General features: G+C 40.4%; 2 protein-coding genes across 4 annotated transcripts in view; both read left to right on the top strand.

Annotated features, from left to right (window-relative positions):
• mypn (myopalladin) overlaps positions 1–15,762 on the top strand; it is a 56,729-nt gene extending 40,967 nt beyond the window's left edge. For 2 of the 3 annotated variants that reach the window (XM_071379783.1, XM_071379784.1), the window contains 11 exons: positions 2,137–3,405; positions 3,670–3,817; positions 4,584–4,664; positions 7,468–7,689; positions 8,016–8,165; positions 8,254–8,336; positions 8,911–9,040; positions 9,218–9,425; positions 9,679–9,844; positions 10,106–10,239; positions 13,145–15,762. In XM_071379783.1, coding sequence (XP_071235884.1) covers positions 2,137–3,405; positions 3,670–3,817; positions 4,584–4,664; positions 7,468–7,689; positions 8,016–8,165; positions 8,254–8,336; positions 8,911–9,040; positions 9,218–9,425; positions 9,679–9,844; positions 10,106–10,239; positions 13,145–13,323 — 2,770 coding nt within the window. In that variant the 3' untranslated portion in view covers positions 13,324–15,762. The remainder of the gene's footprint in view (positions 1–2,136; positions 3,406–3,669; positions 3,818–4,583; positions 4,665–7,467; positions 7,690–8,015; positions 8,166–8,253; positions 8,337–8,910; positions 9,041–9,217; positions 9,426–9,678; positions 9,845–10,105; positions 10,240–13,144) is intronic. The other variant, XM_071379785.1, reaches the window with a different exon arrangement.
• A 3,837-nt stretch (positions 15,763–19,599) lies between these two features.
• Positions 19,600–21,142, top strand: atoh7 (atonal bHLH transcription factor 7). Its single transcript, XM_071379610.1, has one exon. The coding sequence runs from the start codon at positions 19,927–19,929 to the stop codon at positions 20,374–20,376; it is 450 nt and encodes a 149-aa protein (XP_071235711.1). The 5' UTR covers positions 19,600–19,926; the 3' UTR covers positions 20,377–21,142.
• Positions 21,143–23,056: the final 1,914 nt, after the last annotated feature.

Here is a 23,056-nt window from a genome sequence, read left to right on the forward strand (position 1 = left end):
CTGCTCAGCTAGCTATCGGAATGCCAATTTGCGACGCTAACTAGCTAACGCGTTAGATTTCATACTAGAGCAATAACTATTCTTCAAGAGGATTTTGTCTCGTGCAAATTAATGTCACGTTTAAATTATGCAGACAAACAATGTGAAATATTGTGATTAGTATATCTGTATGTTCACTTATTGTTGCCCTATTATATGATCTGAACTTAGTGAAGGTGGATCTATTATTCGGTGAAATTAGAAACTGGAAGTCCTGCAACTTGCGCAGTCAGCGTAATTCAGCTGTGAGGGTGTATTGAAGTATTTTGGAAGGCTAATGTGGGGTGTACCAACTGAGATTTAAATCAACATGGTAATTCTTTCACTGATTGCACATAAAGGAAGATAGTTCCTACATAATAGAGTGCTTGATTTGTTATCCAGCTGATCTTGTGTCCTTTCTGTCATCCGATGAACCCCATGCATTGCTGCTCGCAGCTATATTTCTTAAGTATTTTTCAATTTATTTTGTAGAACTTAACTTAAGACAAATCCTAACTTAAGACGAGTCCCAAGATCTCAGAGTGACAGCCTCACATGATATGGAGACAACTGTTAAATATCAAGTCAGATAACAAACTATTAGTTTTATCACCATTTTCCCCCTAAATTTGCACCGACAGTTGATTTTATAAAGAAAACGCTTTATTCTGAAAGTAATTCTAAAAAGTGTTTGGTTTCGGGATGTATTTTTGCATTTACGGTCCTTGTTTTGAAGTGTAGCAAGCCGCTTGAGTTGTGTGGGCTGTATTTAGAACAGTAAACATTAGAGGTGGGAGGGTCTCCTCTTGAGCTCCCTATCTGACCTGCTGTATTCCAGTTTTCATTTGTCAACTGAATACATATCTGTGCTTAGCTATGTGGAGATTAAAACTACAAAAAACTGAGGATGGTCATTTCTTAATGTAAGTGCAATTTTATGCTTTTGTGCATGCTAGAAATCTTTGCACACTGGCATTGTGTCTGTCATTTTTTTGTCTGAAGAAAAAAGTATGTCTGCCACTAAGATGAAGTGTTTTGCATAGTGTTAATAATTGTTATTGATTCGGTTATTGATAGGTTATTGTCTCCTTTCCACTTTATGTTATCAAAGTGACTGATATTGAATGTAAAACAAATGTAAAAAATGCTCGGATAATGTTGCAATGCAATAAGGTTGCAATGAAAGGTTTTCTTATAGCAATCATGATACAGCACATTACTGACATTTCCAGTCAGAGTGTGTTTAGAGTCTGGATGCTCCTATACCTTAAAAGGGCAGACTATTTCCCCTACCAGCCCCCTGAAAGGCACATTGTGGTCATTACTTTTTAGGGAACTGTGTTAAGAGTATTTGTAGTTATTTGGTGACGAACACATTAAGACTTTTGAACAAACATATGATTTTTATTATAGCCTGGTCTCAGGTCTGTTTATACTGTCTTGGAAACTTCTGTGGTTTGGCATGACAATGACCATAGGAGTTGGCAAGACAGCACGAACCGATCTGGGACCAGGCTAGTTTTATTATACTCTGAGTATACCAAACATTAGGAACACCTTCCTAATATTTAGTTGCATCCCCCTTTTGCCCTCAGAACAACCTCAATTTGTTGGAGCATGGACTCTACAAGGTGTCGAAAGCGTTCCGCAGGGATGCTGGCCCATGTTGACTCCAATGCTTCCCACAGTCGTGTCAAGCCACAGTTGTGTCAAGTTGGCTGGATGTCCTTTGGGTGGTGGATCATTCTTGATACACATGGGAAACGGTTGAGTGTGAAAAATCCAGCATCGCTGCAGTTCTTGACACAAACCGCCTGGCACCTACTACCATACCTCGTTGAAAGGCACTTAAATCTTTTGTCTTTCCCATTCACCCTCTAAATGGCACACATACATAATCCATTTCTCAAATGGTCTCAAGGCTTAAAAATCCTTCTTTAACCCGTCTCCTCCGCTTTATCTACACTGATTGAAGTGGATTTAACAAGTGACATCAATAAGGGATCATAGCTTTCCCCTGGATTCACCTGTCTATGTCATGGAAAGAAAAAAGTTGTGTATACTCAGTATGTAAAGTGTTCATGTTTTTAACATCTTCCATCTCTGTTTTCTCAGAGACCCTGTCCAGCTGCAGCTTCTACACAACCAGGTGCTTATGGAGCAGCAGCAGACTGACACTGAGCCAACCGGAGCCACCCAGAGCCAAGAGGAGGCATCTGCCTGGCCAGCCTGGAAGCAACCCGAGCCCCAGCCCCAGCACCAGCTCCAGCACCAGCAAAGCCTACCCCGTTCATCTACCCCCATGCCACTGCAGTCCACCCACCCCGCACCCATACTGACCATAGCCCCAACACCCTTACTCAACTTCACCCCTGTGACAACACTGAACACTACCCCTGCACCCCAGCTAAACACTAGTGCACCTGCACCCCTGCTTAACATTGCCTCTGCACCACTACTGAACCCATACGCAACCCAATCCTATTTTCTTTCTTCTTCTTCACCCCTGCTAAACACAAGCCCTGTACCACCAATAAACACTACTTCTGCACTGCTACTGAACACAGCCCCTCCTGCACCCATTATGGGTACCCTACCATCCCCTCTTCAACTGAAGACAGCTTCGTCTTGTATGAGCTCCCCTTCGTCTGCCCCTCTGCTGAGCACTGTTCCTGCACCCCACCTGCATACCAGCCCTGCATCCTCACCCTATATGACCCTGCAAAACACCACCCATTCTTCCCAGCTGAACTTAGCCCCCTTATCCCTGCCTAAATCTATTCACGTACCCCAGTTTAACACACCTCTCATACCTCATCTGAATACAGCCCCCATAGCATCTCTCAGCTCCATCCCTGCAGCTTTCAACAGGGCCCCTACAACCATGCAGAACACCTCCCCCTCCCCCCTTCTCAGAACAACTCATGCCTCCCTCCTCAACCTGGCTCCCACTTCACAGAGCTTCAACTATGCTAGGCCAAAAGAGTTTATCACTGCCCAGACTCCCCTCTCTCCAGTCAGGAGTCCCTCCCCTACAGAGTCCCCAGTTCCGTTGCTCCACGAGCTGGCTGCCGAGCTCAACTCCTCCAACCCCAACCTGTTCTCTCCACAACCCAGAGTCTTCCCCACCAGAGTCCTCAAGTCACCCACTAGCCCCCCTTCCTTCATGTCCTCCCCCACCTCACCCTCCATTTTGCCTGCTGCCTACCTCAACTCTGTGTTCACCCTGCCACAGCAGTCACCCCCACAGGCAGCGTCCCCGACCTCCAGCACCTCCACCCCCAGCCCCATCCAGAACCATGTGGCCTTCCTCAGCTCTGTCCTGCCCTCTCTACACACCACACAAGCCACCAACTCGATGGGCCTGCCCAGGAGTGCTCATGGGTAAGACCCTATGATTCCTGAATTCCCAGAAACATTCCCAAAGTTCCCAGGTTTTTCTATAAATCCTTGTTGGAGGATTCCTGGAACTGGGAGGGAATAAGCAGGGGTGGAATCCTTCAACTCGGAATCCTGCAACCGGGATTTTGGAAAACTCTGGGAACTTTGGACCTCTTAGACCTCTTACCTTACACTTCAATTCATCATATTACAGTTTTGTATATTGTAAAATACATTTTTTGCTAATACATTTGCTTTGATCCACAGGCCACCTCAAGGCATGCAGAAGAAGTTGCCTACAAGCACTCGTCCTATGTCAGATGTTGACATCCGTAGCAGCCAACAAACCCTCCTCCAGGATATGGAGAAAAATCTTAGGTTCAATGAAGATTTTATGCGTGGTCATGTACAACAGGTATCGGATATATCCCTTCAAATGTACTGTTATTCCCTAAGGCATAGTCCTTCCATTATAGGGCGGCAGGTAGCCTAGTGGTTAGAGCTTTGGACTAGTAACCGAAAGGTTGCAAGATCGAATCCCCGAGCTGACAAGGTAAAAATCTGTCGTTCTGCCCCTGAACAAGGCAGTTAACTCACCGTTCCTAGGCCGTCATTGAAAAATAAGAATTTGTTCTTAACTGACTTGCCTAGTTACATAAAGTTAAAATAAATAGATTGGGCTAATGACTGAATATGCAACTAAATGAACGAGTACTTGGTTGATGTAGTAATATGGCTTGGAGTGGAACCAACAAAGGAACAGAGTGATCTCAAACAAAATAAAGTATTATTCTTCTACAAATTCTTTTCAACCCAACACATTCCTTCAAAACATGTCCAAAACAACAAAGTGGAGACGCCGTGGCGCATTCTCACTTTCTTCCAATTTGCTATTCTGACATTCGTACTACCGTTCTATTTTGTTCTCCTTTTTACATCGCAAGTGGAGTAAAGTGATACGACGTGGACGCGGTTAGAAAATGCATTCCTCTAAAAACCCAGAGAGATCAGCAGTGCGTCAACGATCATTCCTTTTCCCAATCATTCATTTTCCATATTCATTCATCAAGTACGTCTACCATGTAACAACATGCAGATCACATCAATCACAAATGAGTGGTGGTAATGTGTGTGTCCATTAGTGTGTTTGTGTTCATCTCATCATCCCTATCTTCTCATAGAAGCAGACTACTTATGAGGGGAAAACAGCGAGCAGAACCCTCGGACCAAACATTCCTGCCACTGTCTTTAACTATGACGAGGTACAGCGAACATCTCTCCCTCCCAAACATTCTTTTGCTCAGAACGTTTGGTAACACATTACATTAAGTTGCTCTTAATGTGCAGAAAGACTGTATTTACACCAGTAACAACATTAGACTAACATGTTGATACAGTGCATTCGGAAAGTATTCTTGACCCCTTGACTTTTCCCAAATTTTGTGACGTTACAGCCTTATTCTAAAATGTATTAAATTGTGTTTTTTTCCTCATCAATCTACACACTATACTCCATAATGTCAATGCAAAAATAGTTTTTTAGAAATGTTTGCAAATGTATTAAAAATTTTAAATGGAAATATCACATTTACCTAAGTAGTCAGACCCTTTATTCAGTACCTTTGGCAGCGATTATGCTGTTCGATTCTTCTTGGGAATAAGGATACAAGCTTGGCACACCTGTATTTGGGGAGTTTCTTCTATTCTTCTTTGCAGATTCTCTCAATCTCTCTCAGGTTGGATGGGGAGCGTTGCTGCACAGCTATTTTCAAGTCTCCAGTGATGTTTGATCGGGTTCAAGTCCGGGCTCTGGCTGTGCCACTCAAGGACATTCAGAGACGTGTCCCGAAGCCACTCCTGCATTGTCTTGACTGTGTGCTTAGGGTCGTTGTCCTGTTGGAAGGTGAACCTTCGCCCCCAGTCTGAGGTCCTGAACGCTCTGGAGCAGGTTTTCATCAAGGATCTGATCTCTCTGTACTTTGCTCCGTTCATCTAGTCTCCCAGTCCCTCCCGCTGAAAAACATCCCCACAGCACGATGCTGCCACCACCATATTTTCCAACTCCAAGCGGGCTGTCATGTGCCTTTTACTGAGGAGTGGCTTTTGTCTTGCCACTCTACCATAAAGGCCTGATTGGTGGAGTGCTGCAGAGATGGTTGTCCTTCTGGAAGGTTCTCCCATCTCCACAGCGGAACATTGGAGCTCTGTCAGTGACCATCAGGTTCTTGGTCACCTCCCTGACCTAGGCCCTTCTCCCCCGATTGCTCAGTTTGACCGGGCGGCCAGCTCTAGGAAGAGTCTTGGTGGTTCCAAACTTCTTCCATTCAAGAATAATGAAGGCCACTTCTTGGGGACCTTAAACGCTGCAGAGATTTTTTGGTACCCTCCCCCAGATCTGTCCCTCGACACAATCCTGTCTCGGAGCTCTACGGACAATTCCTTCAACCTCATGGCTGGGTTTTGAATTTACCACAGATGAACGCCAATCAAGTTGTAGAAACATCTCAAGGATGATCAATGGAAACAGGACGCACCTGAGCTCAATTTCGGGTCTCATAGCAAACGGTCTGAATATTTATGTAAATAAGGTATTTCCGGTATTTATTTTTAATACATTTGCTAAAATAAAAAATGTGCTTTGTCATCATGAGGTATTGTGTGTAGATTGATATTTATATTTATTTATATTTATTTAGAATAAGGCTGTAACACAACAAAATGAGGAAAAAGTGAAGGGGTCTGAATACTTTCTGAATACACTGTACATAGTACCTCAGTAATTGCTTAATGGAATTTAACTGTTTTTTGTAATTACACAAGAGGAATCGGGACTATTCCTTATTCCACTTGCGTAATAACTAAAACCACTCAGGCCCATTACAATTACAAAGCGATAAAAAATATGACGTATTGTGAGTGTAGTAATTACAGCGTTACTATACAGGTATAACAGCAACGTAATATAAAGTGTTAGTGAATGTTCAAAACCGTTTTTAAGTAGTATGTATGGATGTATACTCATATATCCAAACACTGTAGTTAATTCATCATCCTAATCAGGCCCTTTTAAAGTATGTGTTAACTAATATCCATAGCATGAATAATCCAAACAATTTCCAAACTGAAGGTCTACATATTGACCACACTCATGTAATGTAATGCCCCAAATAGGCTGAGGTATATGACATTCTAAGATTTGAGCAACCTTCAACGTTTCTTGCATATGAAATGTGCATAAAAAAACTTTCCTTTCAAATGTTACATTTCAACTGATGCCATGGATCCCATCTGTTGTTCCTCTGGAAAGTAACTGTGTTGTAATGTTGTCATAATTTCACTACATTTCAAACACCACTAACATTACCACTAACATTACCACTACCGTTATCTTCTCCGTTCCATTACCTTAGGTCCTCAGGAGAAAAATAAATGACCCAGTGTTTGCAATTATGAAAAAAAAGTTGACGTATCAAGATAGAAATCTACGTATCAACAACAAACAAACAAATGTACAATTTGAATTGTTGGAATGATGTGTTCTTTGATTATTTTGCCAGGAAAGCTTAGCTTTATATCTCAGTCCACATGTGTTCTCTGTTCTCTGTTTCACCCTCAACTTCTGTTGTATTTTGTGTAGTAGGATCAGTCAAATGCCAAGGGAGAGTGATAAGAGGAATACCACTGCATGATAACATTTAAGGTTTAAAGCTGCACTCCTCAATCTTTTTTTTTCTGCCCACAGTGAGCCCAGAACATTTGTCTTTGTAAACTGAGGGCTGGTAAATGTAACTGCCACGTTTGAATCAAAATGCTACTTTTTGAATCAAAATAGATTGAGGAGTACATCTTTAACCATGGTTGGGTGTCAATTCCGTTTAATTCCACTGAAATTCTAATGTTCTTCATTACTTTTCAATTAGGATTATTCGAATTGGATTGAGTTCAACCCTGCCTTTAACACAATATCCCGATTGATTAGTGGCGATATTGTGCTCTGGGTCTGATTCCTCTGGCAATCTACTCAAGTAAATACTCACCCAAACAGTTTCTGAAATGTCTTTTTAGGAGTACAAAGTGTCCAACTTTGAGCAGAGGCTGTTGAGTGAGATCGAGTTCCGTCTGGAGCGCACCCCAGTCGAGGAGTCGGATGACGAGGTACAACACGATGAGAGCCCGACGGGGAAGTGCGTCGCGCCCATATTCGACAGGAAGCTGAGGAACTTCAGGGCCATGGAGGGTGTGCCTATGACGTTCTCCTGTAAAGTGGTGGGGATCCCCGTACCGAAGGTGAGACAGCACGTCTATGGTCTCTAAATATGTTTTCACCCAGACTGTTTTTCTTTAGCAGAGGTTTTCATCCGAAGTACCTTACAGTACAGTGAGGTCAAAGGTTCGTAGTATGTGATCCCATCAGAAATTGAACCCACTACCTTAGGGTTGCTCGATCAACACTCTTACCGACTGAGCCACACAGGACCACACAGACTGTCAATGTTTTATTTGCCAATGGCAGGCACATAAAAAAGGTTGGATCATATTTGGGGGCCGCCCGGGATCTGGACGTATACTCAACGTTTGTTAGAAATCTCCCTCTCTCTTCAACACCATTTCAGGTTTACTGGTTCAAGGATGGCAAGCAGATCTTGAGGAAAAATGATCATTATAAGAAGATAAGAGAGGGGGACGGAACCTGTGTCCTACACATAGAGGTCACCAATAACGACGATGATGGCAACTACACTGTCATGGCAGCTAACCCCCAGGTAACCTAACCACCTGTGATTGTTTTAATCCCCTTTCTTACCCCTTCACGAAATCTAATTTGTTAATTAATGAATGAATGCTCACCAGGGACGAATCAGCTGCTCTGGTCATTTGATCATCCAAACGGGTCCTCTCCGAAACCGAATGACACCTATGATTCACTCTCAGAGGTGAGCAGGACTGACTGAGTGTGCATTGGGATCTGCAGAGGTTAGAAGAACCCTCTTCAGGTTGCAGAGCCAGCATGATTGCAGCTCTTACTGTTTTGTGGAGGCTACTTACAGTAAGATCCCAGATGTACATATGGCCCAGACTACTTTTGAACAGCCCTCATAGCAACCATAAACCAATATACCGTTAAACCAATCAGAGAAAAATACATTGTTTTATCTCTATGATAGCAACATTAATCTCATGCATCGTTGTATGGGCTCCCGAGTGGTGCAGCAGTCTAAGGCACTGCATCTCAGTGCTCGAGGCGTCACTACAGACCCTGTTTCGATTCTAGGCTGTATCACAACTGGCCTTGATTGGGAGTCCCATAGGGCGGCACACAATTGGCCTAGCATCGTCAGGGTTAGGGTTTGGCCGGGGTAGGCCGTCATTGTAAATAAGAATTTGTTCTTAACTGACTTGCCTAATTAAATCAAACATTTAAAATCATAATAAAATTAGCGATAGTGATGACAAGATATCCCAGGGCCAATATACATGTAGTGTAACATGTTCAGCACATCCCTACAGGGTGCGGGCCCGCATACAGGAAGTGGAAGAGGGTGAACCAACCCAGGAGCGCTTCTTCCGACCTCACTTCCTCCAGGCTCCAGGGGACATGGTGGCTCATGAGGGCAGAGTCTGTAGATTAGACTGCAAGGTATGTCATCTCTGGATTAAATAACCATGGATTTGTAAATAAGCAATGGGCATTTAATACATTTTAGAATGACTATTAAAAAAAAAAATGCTATAAATCAGTTAGGATAGCCTTTGAAGATAGATAGGACTGTATACATCTCTCATCTCAAGTGTTGTGTGTTTCTCTGTTTTCCAGGTGAGTGGCCTTCCAAACCCAGAGCTGATGTGGCTGATCAACGGGAGGCCCATCTACCCAGACTTCTACCACCGGATGCTGGTGAGGGAGAACGGCATCCATTCCCTTGTCATAGACCCCCTTAAACAGGACGACGCTGGGACATACACCTGCATCGCCAGCAACAAAGCAGGACAGAGCTCCTTCGGTCTGGAGTTAAGAGTTGTGGGTAAGAGATCTCGAAACAATTAAGTATTTTCATGAAACCCAAATAGTGTACCTCTTGATAACAAATTAGTATTTCATTATTTATAAAGATTTATAAGCATTTGTGATGAGTAGGTAATCAGTGATAGCCTTTGAATAAGTACAAAGTCAAAACCATTAATTTGTTGCTATAGTGACGTATGCCATGACAATTAATAAGTAGTAGTAATTAGTAATTGTACATGACAGAGAATAACTATTCTTTGCACGTTCAGAAAAAGAGATGAAGCAGGCCCCCCACTTTGTTGAGAAGCTCCAGAACACAGGCATCGCAGAGGGCACCCCCGTCCGACTGGAGTGCAGGGTTCTGGGCATGCCTCCACCTGTAATCTATTGGAAGAAAGACAACGACACCATTCCTCACACCAAGGCCAGAGTCAGGTTAGTATTCCCTAACTAACCTCTCCCCTTCCAGCCAGAAAGGTGACTGCCCATCCTGTAGGTACACTTATATTCAAACTCATGAAGACAAGAGGTAACACAAAACCATGCTCAGCGATGTCGGTACATGCCAAATTAGCTTCGACTTTTTGAGATTAGAATATTGATGCGTCTTATTCACAATTTTTTTTTATAATAGAACACAGGGAATATATACATTTCGAATGATCATTTAATTGAGGAGATTAATTTTGATTCTAGCATACACCAGGATGCTACTGGATATGTTTGCCTCCTGATTCAGCCTACCAGGAAAGAGGATGCTGGCTGGTACACCGTGTCAGCAAAGAATGAAGCTGGAATTGTTTCATGCACAGCCAGGCTAGACATCTATGGTGAGTTCAATACAACTTTCAACAGCTTTCTTTTACCCACCAGTGTTTATTGTGATAGTTTTGAATGAGTTAATAGTTGCTAATGATTGTGCTTAAAGTACATCAAGATTTCAAATAAATGCACAATAATACCCAAAGCTACAGTGCCTTCAGAAAGTATTCACGCACCTTGACTTTTCCCACATTTTGTTGTGTTACAGCCGGAGTTTAACATAGATTAAATTGAGATTTTGTGTCACTGGCCTTCAAACAATAACCCATAATGTCAAAATGGAATTATGGTTTTAGAATTTCTTATACAAATCAATACAAAATGAAAAAGTTAAAATGTCTTGAGTCAATAAATATTCAACCTCTTTGTTATGGCAAGCCTAAATAAGTTCAGGAGTAGAAATGTGCTTAACAAGTCACATAATAAGTTGCATAGACTGTGTGCAATAATAGTGTTTAATTAACATTATTTTTTAATGACTACCTCATCTCTGTACTCCACACCTACAATTTTCTGTAGGTTCCCTTAGTCAAGCAGTAAATTTCAAATACAGATTCAACCACAAAGACCAGGGAGATTTTCCAATGCCTCGCAAAGAAGGGCACCTATTGGTAGATGGGGGAAAAAGAAAAAAAAGCACACATTGAATTTCCTTTTGAGCATGGTGAAGTTATTACTTACACTTTGGATGGTGTATCAATACACCCAGTCACTACAAAGATACAGTTGAAGTCAGAAGTTTACATACACTTAGATTGGAGTCATTAAAACTCATTTTTTAACCACTCCACAAATTTCTTGTTAACAAATTATAGTTTGGCAAGTTGGTTAGGACATCTACTTTGTGCATGACACAAGTAATTTTTCCAACAATTGTTTACAGACAGATTATTTCACTTATAATTCACTGTAACACAATTCCAGTGGGTCAGAAGTTTACATACACTAAGTTGACAGTGCCTTTAAACAGCTAGGAAAATTCCAGAAAATGATGTCATGGCTTTAGAAGCATCTGATAGGCTAATTGACATCATTTGAGTCAATTGGAGGTGTACCTGTGGATGTATTTCAAGGCCTACCTTCAAACTCAGTGCCTCTTCGCTTGACATCATGGGAAAATCAAAATAAATCAGCCAAGACCTCAGAAAAAATTGTAGAGCTCCACAAGTCTGGTTCATCCTTGGGAGCAATTTCCAAATGCCTTGAAGGTACCACGTTCATCTGTACAAACAATAGTGCGCGAGTATAAACACCATGGGACCATGCAGCCGTCATGCCGCTCAGGAAGGAGACGCGTTCTGTCTCCTAGCTATGAACGTACTTTGGATTCGAAAGTGCAAATCAATCCCAGAACAACAGCAAAGGACCTTGTCAAGATGCTGGAGGAAACAGGTACAAAAGTATCTATATCTACAGTAAAACGAGTCCTATATCGACATAACCTGGAAGGCCACTCAGCAAGGAAGAAGCCACTGCTCCAAAACCACCATAAAAAGCCAGACTACGGTTTGCAACTGTACTTTTTGGAGAAATGTCCTCTGGTCTGATGAAACAAAAATAGAATTGTTTGGCCATAATGACCATCGTTATGTTTGGAGGAAAAAGGGGGAGGCTTGCAAGCCGAAGAACACCATCCCAACCGTGAAGCATGGGGGTCGCAGCTTCATGTTGTGGGGGTGCTTTGCTGCAGGAGGGACTGGTGCACTTCACAAAATAGATGGCATCATGAGGGAGGAAAATGATCTGGATATATTGAAGCAACATCTCAAGACATCAGTCAGGAAGTTAAAGCTTGGTCGCAAATGGGTCTTCCAAATGGACAATGACCCCAAGCATACTTCCAAAGTTGTGGCAAAATGGCTTAAGGACAACAAAGTCAAGATATTGGAGTGGCCATCACAATGCCCAGACCTCAATCCTATAGAAAATATGTGGGCAGAACTGAAAAAGCGTGTGCGAGCAAGGAGGCCTACAAACCTGACTCAGTTACACCAGCTCTGTCAGGAGGAATGGGCCAAAATTCACCCAACTTATTGTGGGAAGCTTGTGGAAGGCTACCTGAAATGTTTGACTCAAGTTAAACAATTTAAACGCATTTCTACCAAATACTAATTGAGTATATGTAAACTTCTGACCCACTGGGATTGTGATGAAAGAAATAAAAGCTGAAATAAATCATTCTCTCTACTATTATTCTGACATTTCACATTCTTAAAATAAAGTGCTGATCCTACAATGAAGTGGTGATCCTCACATACTACGTGATCCTACATTTTTACTAGGATTAAATGTCAGGAATTGTGAAAAACAGAGTTTAAATGTCTTTGGCTAAGGTGTATGTAAACTTACGACTTCAACTGTACATGCTTCCTAACTCAGTTGCCGGAGAGGCCACTCTTCATATTTTCAAGAATGGTGGTGGCTGCATCTTGTTATGGGTATGCTTGTCATTGGTAAGGATTAGGGATTTTTTGTTGTTGATAAAAAAATTAACCGAATAGAGCTAAGGAAAGAAAAATCCTAGAGGAAAACCTAGTTCAGTCTGATTTCCAACAGACACTGGGAGACAAATTCAACTTTCAGCAGGACAATAACCTAAAAAATAATAATATGCAAATATTGTACAATCCAGGTGTGCAAAGCTCAATTTAACCAGAAAGACTCACAGCGTTAATTGCTGCCAAAATTGATTATAACATGTATTTACTCAGGGGTGTGAATACATACAAATGAGATACTTCTGTATTTCATTTTCAGTAAAATGTGCTACATTTTCAAAAAAACATGTTTTCACTTTGTGGTGAGATTTGTGGTGAGATTTTTTTTTTATGAATCCATTTTGAATTCAGTCTGTAACACAACAACATTTTGAATAAATCAAGGGTATGAATACTTTGTCTCTGTTGTCTGCAGCCCAGTGGCATAAGCATGTCCCTCTGCCTATGAAAAAGGCTCCGCGGCAGGGCAGTCGCTATGCAGTGCTGACCGGTCAAGGCCTGGACATCAAATCTGCCTTCCCCACGATGGACAATAGCCCCATCCTGTTCTCCAGCTCCCCTGTGGAGGCACAGCTGGAGAGTGAGGAGCTGTGAGGAGCAGACACACTTCACCATAGGGTTGTAAAAGTCTGTAAACTTTCCCATAATGCACAGGTTTTTCCGAAATTCCAAAAGTTTAGGAAAGTTTGAGAATTTTGTCAACCTACTCCACCACCACTCTAATCACTACTGGCCCTTTGAACCTTCAAACTACTCTTCTCTGGAGTCTCATAGGGCTGGTTTCCCAGACACAGATTCAGCCAAATCCTGGACTAAAAAGCATGCCCAATAGAGAATCTCCATTGAAAGTGCTTTTAGTTCAAGACTAGTCTTAATTTGTGTCTGGGAAACCGGGTCCCAGAGTTTAGTCTGCTCTAACACCTCCTGATGACTAATCTACTAGTTCATCTAATCTGTCGTGGCCAGTGGGATGGAAGAGCAGGACTATAATCTTAGCAGTTTGTGTCATCTGGTTTGTGTGATACAGTTGATGTGATACATTGAAATTACAATGACAAAAACGGTTCGATTTCCAACTGGCAACCTAATGCTGTGTTTGTTTTTCTGCCATTCCTATTGAATTGTATCATTTGAAGCGTCTTATTCACACAAAACAGACAAACTTGCCAAGTTTCAGTTCACTATCATCTTTCGATAGGTCCGATTTGTTGATGGTTCATTTTGTTCTACTTTTTTTGATGAGTTAGTTTGATATTGAGAAAGTTGATTGAATGTTGATGATCGTGACATACTTTCATCGTCACACATTTCAACCTGTTCTTAATCTTTAGCAAATTCACTGTTTCGTTTGGACGTGGTTGTTGTATGGTTTTATTTCAAACGTATATATTTGTGTCAAATAAAGATAGTCTATTTTCATGTTTATATAAAATATATGTGCATTAAATGTAAATCAAAGAAATACACTAAAGGAAAGCCAAATGGACAAATTAAATTGTACACGTGCATACATTGAGTGGGGGAGGTGCTACTCAATATTAGGAAGGTGTTCTTAATGTTTTGTACACTCAGTGTATATAGCAAGTACTATGAATATGACCAGGTGAATCCAGGTGAAAGATATGATCCCTTATTGTTGTCACTTGTTAAATTCACTTCAATCAGTTTAGATGGAGGGGAGGAGACAGGTTAAATAAGAATTTTTAAGCCTTGAGACAATTGAGACATGGATTGCGTGTGTGCCATTCCGAGGGTGAATGGGCAAGACAAAATATTTAAGTGCCTTGGTTTTTCACGCTCAACAGTTTCCTGTGTGTATCAAGAATGATCCACCTCCCAAAGGACATCCAGCCAACTTGACACAACTGTGGGAAGCGTTGGTGAACATGAGCCAGCATCCCTGTGGAACGCTTTCGACATCTTGTGGAGTCCATGCCCCGACGAATTGTGGCTGTTGCAACTCAATATTAGGAAGGTGTCCTTAATGATTTGTACACTCAGTGTATATAGCAAGTACTATGAATATGTCTTTACAATTTGATATCTAGAATTGGTTCGAAAATATGATTGAGTTTTCCTTGATGTTCAATTAAAACAGAATATTTCACTTCGAATACATGATTTGTAAATGCACACTTTTGCACTGTGGTTCTGTTGTGTTTTGAGTCCATACTGATAGCATATGGAAAAGCAAGTGAACTACTGTAAGCAAAGGGTGGCATTTTCGTGGTGCAAAAGCATTGTGCAAAGTCCAAAAAATACACTGTAAGCCTCATTATAAACTTGCACTGTGATTACATTTGAAACTTTTCTGCAAAAAAATGTGTGTTATAAGGTGGCGATCATTTGACAAGAGTTTAGTCAACCGAACAATACATAAATAGTCGCCTCTTTATAACGCAGTTTGAAAGGAAGCCAGATTGGAATGGGGTTTCTGGTCATTTTTGCACTTTGCTCAATGCTTTTGCATTACGAAAATGTCTCTGTTTCCTCTCACTGCCTCATGAATGGATAGTTGTGCTTACAGTAGCTTACAGTACACCAGGAGCCTTATCCAAGGATTGCATTTCAAACACTATCATGATGTTTACTTTACAGAAATGCCTCTTTAAGGTGAGGAATTTGAGCTGCTATTTCTGCTGTATGGAGATAGGTTACTGAATATGTAAGTTATTATAATAAGAAAAACGAAATTCTGACAGCAATTTATGCAATAATGTTCATACAGCAGTATAGTTGTACTTTGAAAAATATACTCATGTGTTTCAATGTTAGTGGGTCTAGGGAAAGGAAAGATATTTGTTTGTTGGTAGGCACATGTGCTTTAACAGAATTCACTGATAGAATGAAATGTATGTGTGGGAGAAATTATGTTTTGACGTTTTGATGGAACTGTACACACCCTTGTAGCTAACATGTGATTATTGAAAAAAACTGATGAAATGTTTTAACACATATTCAATAAATGTAAAGTTGCACCATGTAAAATAGTTTTTTCCCCCCTGAGAATAAAGTTATATTTATTCAAAAATATATATATAATGTATATTTTTGTACATACATGTGTCTTACACATTATGAATGCATAACATTTTATGGAAATATCTAAATTTTTTATTTATTTTATTTTTACGTAGAATCAGAATAAAATATATAATATATTGTTCCACCTACCTTTAAAAAACAAACATTGATCCACTAATTCACAATTGTTATTATTATGGATTATTGACTAATTCATTATCAGCTAGATTCATTTTTATGGAGTATACATTTGTAACATGATAATCAACACATATATCATTTACATTTACCTCTGTTAAACAGTACAATAATCCATTTTAATTGGATATCATGCTAGGTCTCAACTATTCTTCCCTTTGGTTTATTGTCAAATATGAGTTGAGATCTTGTTTCAGGCTTGATAGCTTGTTATTTACTTACTTTTTTCTGAGATCAATACGCAATTCCAGACAGGAGACAATGCTCAGCTAAGCCAATTAAGCAATGTTAATCACACCAATTAGACTAGCAAAAAAGTTCAAATAGGCATGAAATTACATTCACCTTACTTGACCTAATTACAGTCCCCAGCCTCATTTGACCAGCTGCTACTTGTTGGCTGATTGGTAAATTAACATGTTATACTGGGGTTTGGTACATGGTTGTTATAGTCCTATATATATAGTCCTATTATAGTCCTACGCATAAATCCCTCTCTACGGCATTATGTTACATGATCTATTTCAACAAGTAAATACAACGAGAAGAAAGTGACAAAAACGTTATACAATGAATAATTTGATAATGAATTAATCAAACCAAATTTGATTTAGTCTACTCCATTATTTAATTACTGTACTTTTATTAAAACCGTTACTAATTTCAAAATGTTTGTCACGCCCCTCATAAGCCATGTTTATACCTGGTTCTTACATCCGTCATATCCTGATCTTGTCTGCAGTCTGCATTTGGATTCTGCTATGAAATAATTTGCATACAGGGAGGGACCCGCAATAGTCTGTATTGCAGACACAGTGGAGGGATTTAAAAAATGTACATTTTTAAACCATGTGTAGACACATTTCTGAAAATGTGTGCACAATCAAAATGTAGACAAGATCAGGAGGGGGCTATAATGGACCCTGTTTCTATCTTTGATTGAACCCTGACGTTTGAGACTAGGTAATAGGCCCTCTGCTGCGGATATGTCCATGATGAATTGGCTGTGAAGGGACACTTGCTAGTGGTTGGTTTAGGCGAGTAAATGGTCACGTGGTTTCAAGTGCCATTTTTAGATAGAAGCCCTGGTTATACCTGGTGCTAACAAGCGTCCTGATCCTGTCCACATTGTTATTGTGCCCACATTTTTAGACAGGTGTAGACGATTAAAAGACGCATTGTGAGCTGATTGTGATCACATCTTCCTGGCCATCTACAGAGGTAGTCAGGAGCCTCGTTTAGACTTGGTGCTAACATGCTCTTAATCATTTCTAAATGAAACTTGAGTATATTATTTAATCTAGTCAGATTGACTGAGTCTGACCGAACATACTGTAGGCCCCTAATACTGACGTTTTCACACTTTCCCTATTCTTAAACTTCGGAGGCCGTAATCTCCAAGTATCTGGACGGGTCCCTCCTCTTCCTGTGACATATGGCTTTTGACAGAGGGGGTAAGCTAGCCACCAGTCCTTGTCAGACAAGCCAATCATACGAATGAGTGGGGAAACAAGGCTGGAAGAAATGGAAAGGTCGGAGACTGTGTGAGACATAGGCCACAGACAAGACAAGCAGCAGCTGGCCAACTACGTCAATCTGTAATCAATGAACCAAACTGGTAGATGGGATTATATGCCTAATTGCACAGCAAACCAGTCCATCCCCAAAATGACCAAACAGCATGAGCTTGTGTCCATGACCCAATATGACCTAGGCATGAGGCAGCATCTTGGGCATCTAGCAATAATTCATGATTCACACACAATGCTTCTATACCCTGGTTTTTCTTTTTCACGCATAAAAGTTTCACGCATAAATCCCTCTCTACGGCATTATGTTACATGATCTATTTCAACAAGTAAATACAACGAGAAGAGCTAATAAATATTGACCGGTATTGCTGTAGTCGTTATTCATGTTATTTTATGCAAATGTTCTACATATCTGTTAATGCCATTCAGAAATACAATTGTCTAACATTTGAGTGCATTTAGAGCTAGCTATAGGCCTATGCGTGGGATGTTGGTATGTACTGTGTGGGTTCGCGTTTAGTTGTGGGTGCGTTTGGATGGAAGGGGAGGGGCTGTTGACCTGGTCAGATTCATCCCTTGATTGTTGGACTCACTTGCACCAGATGGAAAGAACAGACAGTTAAACAAATGATTCTGTCAGTCTCATTTCCTCGGACCGCTAGACAGATCAATTATTTATTTCACACATGGTCCCCAGTAAGTACAAGGACACTAATGTATACCACATACTGTGCTTGATTAAGAACACAGCATTGGTAAACAGACCAGCAATAGCCACCCAATATTGGAGCAATCTCTTTTAGTACATTCTAATAAGCCATAGCATTAATGAATATACTTCTTATTTATTAATGTAATGTATGTCCCGTCCCTTACTCTACCCAAAATATCAAATTCAAAACAAAATGTTTCACAAGACCAATAACATGTCAGAATATTTTGTGTGTACATGATTTTGTCCTTCTCTAAATCTTTTTTTATTTTATTCATCCCAGCCGGTGAAAAGAGCAACTCAGCAGGGTGTTGTCTAGGAGTCACTCTTAAAACATTTTAAATCCCTGGGGTTAGGGGCCACACTTACAGTCACTTCCCTGGGGATAATCTGACTCAGATTATCTGAGATTATCAGTATTACCATTATGAGACCAAGAACGAACCCTGTGATAAGTGAGTAAATAAACAAGTGGTTCTTCCTTGATAAAACTCTCTCTTTGGTGCAATGGAGTTGACGGTTTCTCATTTATAGTGACATATTATCCCCCAAATGTTCTTTCTAAATGTAGGTATACGGTGCAAATCACAAATACATCATCAATAAACACACACAAATCATTTTAAAAATCATGATAATAAATCATATTTAGCAATGATAATTCATTCACTTTCTAAAGGAAATCTGACAAATTGATATTTTAAATAAACTGCATAAAAGCCTCAATAATCTATGTTACAACAAATGTCATGAATATTGACATCAAATTAAGTTCCCCTATTTTATATTTAACATCTGTTGTTCCTTCAGCTCTTGTGCAATTCAATTACTAATTTTACTTAAGGGACAAAATAACCTGCTATTATAATCATTGAATACAATATATGCCATACACAGCAAAAAAAGGCCTAATGTAAAAAACAAACAAAACAAAAAAATTATAATGGAAAGTATGACTGCAACATATTGATTTCCTATTGAATTCAAGTGAACATAAGACTTTAAATTGTTACTTAGATACATTTGCTTTGATGTCCTTTGATTTCAGCTCTATAGGTTTCATTGCCAGATGGTAGATTTCTGTGTTTGCAACGCATGGCTGTTAGTAAAGCCATGACGGCTCAGAGTGAAGCCATGACCAGATAGAACAGGCTGGCTTAATTGGAATTTCATTAAGGATTTGTTTGCGTTTTTGTGAGTGTGTGTGTGTTTGTGTGTCTGCGTTGGTGTCTATCCCAGCAAACAGTATTGAGGATGGGGGGAGGGCAATATTGGGGAGGGGGGGTGAAAGCAATATTGGGGATAGATGGGGGGTGTGAGAGATGGGATGGGACTCCACCTGCTGCCACCTGTTCATCTCCTCAGTCATATAAAAAGCTTGTTCCTCAGTCTCTCCAAGACCAGAGACACAGAAGCTGTTTTGCGGTTTAGGCTTAGCAGAGGACCAACAATTTGGATTAACTTCAAATTGTTCACTTGACATACAGCTTTATCGATATACAGCGTAATTAGACAAGGACTTTGGACAGCTACCACGACACCAGGCCATTTTGGACAGCTACAAGAGGAACTTTGCAAAATTTGAAAACGTCTTAAAACAGTCTGGCGGTTAGTGAACACACCACTTGACTTGGTTGACTCATCGCTACATTTTGGGAGATTTTGGTAACATACAGCAGACAGAACCAGGAGAAAACTTGTGAACTGAATCGTGGAATTGTGACCAAAACCATGGTGTCCCGCCAGCCCAGTTGCACTGGATCTGACTCTGGATCCGAGTCTGAGAGTCTGGATTCCAAGTCTGGATCTCCAGAGAAGCATGATGGTTCCACACGGCGGAGGATGGCAGCCAACGCCCGTGAGAGGAAGAGGATGCAGGGGCTGAACACAGCCTTTGACCGTCTCCGTAAAGTGGTCCCCCAGTGGGGCCAGGATAAGCAACTGTCCAAGTACGAGACTCTGCAGATGGCCCTCAGCTACATCATGGCCCTCAGCCGGATCCTGACGGACGCCCAGAAGCGCAAAGCCCCCCACAGACAGTGGCTGGACCTGCAGTTTGACTGTGTGCAGCCAGAGAACTATCAGTGCTTCAGTACTATCAGCTACAGCTCTCCAGATGAACACGAGTACACGCATTCGTCCTTTCCCTACCAGTACGACGGCCTCCAAGTTCCTACATAGACTGGATGGAAAACTGAAAACTAGTCATGTTGTTTGAGGTGAACGACAATCTGTACTTGTTTTTATGATGCAGGCATTTTCTCCAACCCAGGAGTCAATAAATAGATTTGTATTGCTTTTATTTATCATTTATAAAAAATCTATTTATTGACGTTTGTTTATATTTTATGATTATTAAATTAAGACATACGTTTAATCTAAAATTGTTCCGAACAAAGCAATTGACAGCTTGTATTGCATTTCAGTGTGCTGTACTACAATTGATTTTGCAAACAGACATCTGGTAAACAGACATCTTGGCTTTCTCTATTTTCTCTCTCTCTCTCTGTATTGTTGGGAAGGGCCCGTAAGTAAACATTTCACTGTTAGTCTACACCTGTTTTTAACGAAGCATGTGACAAATAAAATTTGATTTGATTTGTATCAAATCTTCCAGATGAGACCCTGACATCATTTTGTGTAATTTATAGTGAATGCGAATCATAGGATTGCATGTGTAGTTATTTGCCCCTATTGTTATTGTGTAAAAAAAAACTGTGACATTTTAAGACTTTGGTAAGATACATTTTGAATCTATTTTTGTAAATGTAAAACTTTTTGTCATTGAGTCTAGTTAACATAATGTTCTCTAGCCACGAAATGTAGGCATTTTGGAAATTCGACATGTTTTTTTGTGCTCTTCAGTTTTTCTAAACGATGACCTATACTTTGTTTAATAATAGTTTTTCTACTGAAATAAAAGTTGCTAGCTATTTTATTGAAATTGCTTTTGAGTTGTGTCAAGTTTTGTTCTTTTGTACATTTGCACATATTTGATCGTCTCATGGATCCCTTGACCAAGTCAGCAAGCAATGGTTCTCATCCAACAACCATCCTGTTTGGCTTGAGTGGAGACAGCAAAGCAGAGCACTTTTCAGGTGAAAGTCAATTTCCATTTAACTGAGACAGTATTTGTCTATCATCTAATAAGGAGGTACATTGATTGTTACGGTAACCAATCATAACATATATTTGGGGAATTAAATGTGAATGTACATCCTGTACCCAAAACAGCCATTAACTTATGCCATTTAAACTCTTTCTATCTTAATTGCCCCTTCTCATCTATGTTGTATCCCCAGACAACAGGGGGTGCAAAGGGGACCTAAACATGTACAGCATTTATTTTCTTTTGATGTGTCAGGTTCTAAGTGAGAGTGATGGCGGGTCAGTCTGGTCCTGCACCACCCTGATCAGTGTGCCGTCCTTTTGTCCCGGAGCTCCTGTGCCCTGAGATAAAACGGGATTACGTCAATGGTAGACCAACATATGAACAAATAAAAGGGCCTCGTTTTTGGGCGCACAATGTGAGAGAATAGGTGAGAGTGATGTCGTTGAGCTCCTTTTTTTTTTTTTTTAATGAGTGAAGAACATTAGACAAATCTAATCGATCGATCATCATCATTAATAAGAATGCATGTCATGTCGTTGATCAACCAATCTTTCATTATCAGAAATGAACAAAGTGCTAAACAGAATGGTTGAATCAGGATCACTAGGGATTGGGATTATTATTTCACAAATGCCCTGTCAATATTTTGGCACCAGTATAATGGTGATGTTGGCCTATACTGTACCTCTGACTCACACCCAAGAAATTACATAAATCAGGTCAGTAATAATTCGCTAATAATAAAAAGTCCCATATTACTTTAACACAACTGTACGGAGTTACCCCTAGAATAGTCGTATGACCACAACAAACCTGCATTCATTTGAATACCAAGAATTAGGGATGGAAAGTGATCGTTAGAAATGTTTAAATGTTGCCATCGTGGTACAAGCGGCATCTGATTATAGAAGCCTGTGTGCCAGATCCTGCCAAAGGCTCAACCAATGAGGAGATGTTAAACTCTATTGTTGGGCAATGGCTGTGCCTAATTCCACTGTTCAGGGGCACTGATGCACGGACCTCCATGGCTGGACTCTTAACACAGAATCTGTTACTACCACCAATCTCTTCATATGCCATTTAATCCGATAATTATTTCATTTTAAGGGGGCCAATCTGCGATCGCAACTTCCGTTTTTTGACTTGTAAAATAATGCTATATAACCCTTGATTCCTGAAGAATATAACTTACAAATGCCTCATGAGCTTAGTTCAAATGTTGTACCCTATCAGAACCCAAAATATAAGCATGTTTTACATCAAACAATGCAATTGTAAACAAACACTCTATAGCCTCAGAACATGGATAATACTATAATTTTTATATAATGGATGGTCAGTCCTTGCATACAGTACATAGCTCTGTCTATGTTATTGAATGTGGTTACATTTCTCCACCCCATCCCTCCGGACCGCGGAAGATCGGAGTTATAGCGTGTTTTAAATCCCCCCCTGCATTCACGGTAAACGCTGCATATGTCGGCTCAATTGGGAAAAAAACTCTAAATTTCAATCGCACTATAACGCGGCGGTCCGGATTGAATGTAGCCTTTTGTTATTGAACTGCAGATTGTCCCTTCAAAGCCAAAATCTGTAATATTTCCAGTAATTTCAACTATTGAAATATAGCGTATCCTTAGAGATTGAGATTAGTACAACTGTTTATTTTACCATACACAAAAAGGTGGGCTCTATTAATCCATTGTTTATGTTTCCGTTGTTATGTTTAGAAAAGTAATGTTTCCCTCT

The sequence above is a fragment of the Salvelinus alpinus genome, chromosome 32 (assembly GCF_045679555.1).
Source record: "Salvelinus alpinus chromosome 32, SLU_Salpinus.1, whole genome shotgun sequence".
NCBI lineage: Eukaryota > Metazoa > Chordata > Actinopteri > Salmoniformes > Salmonidae > Salvelinus > Salvelinus alpinus.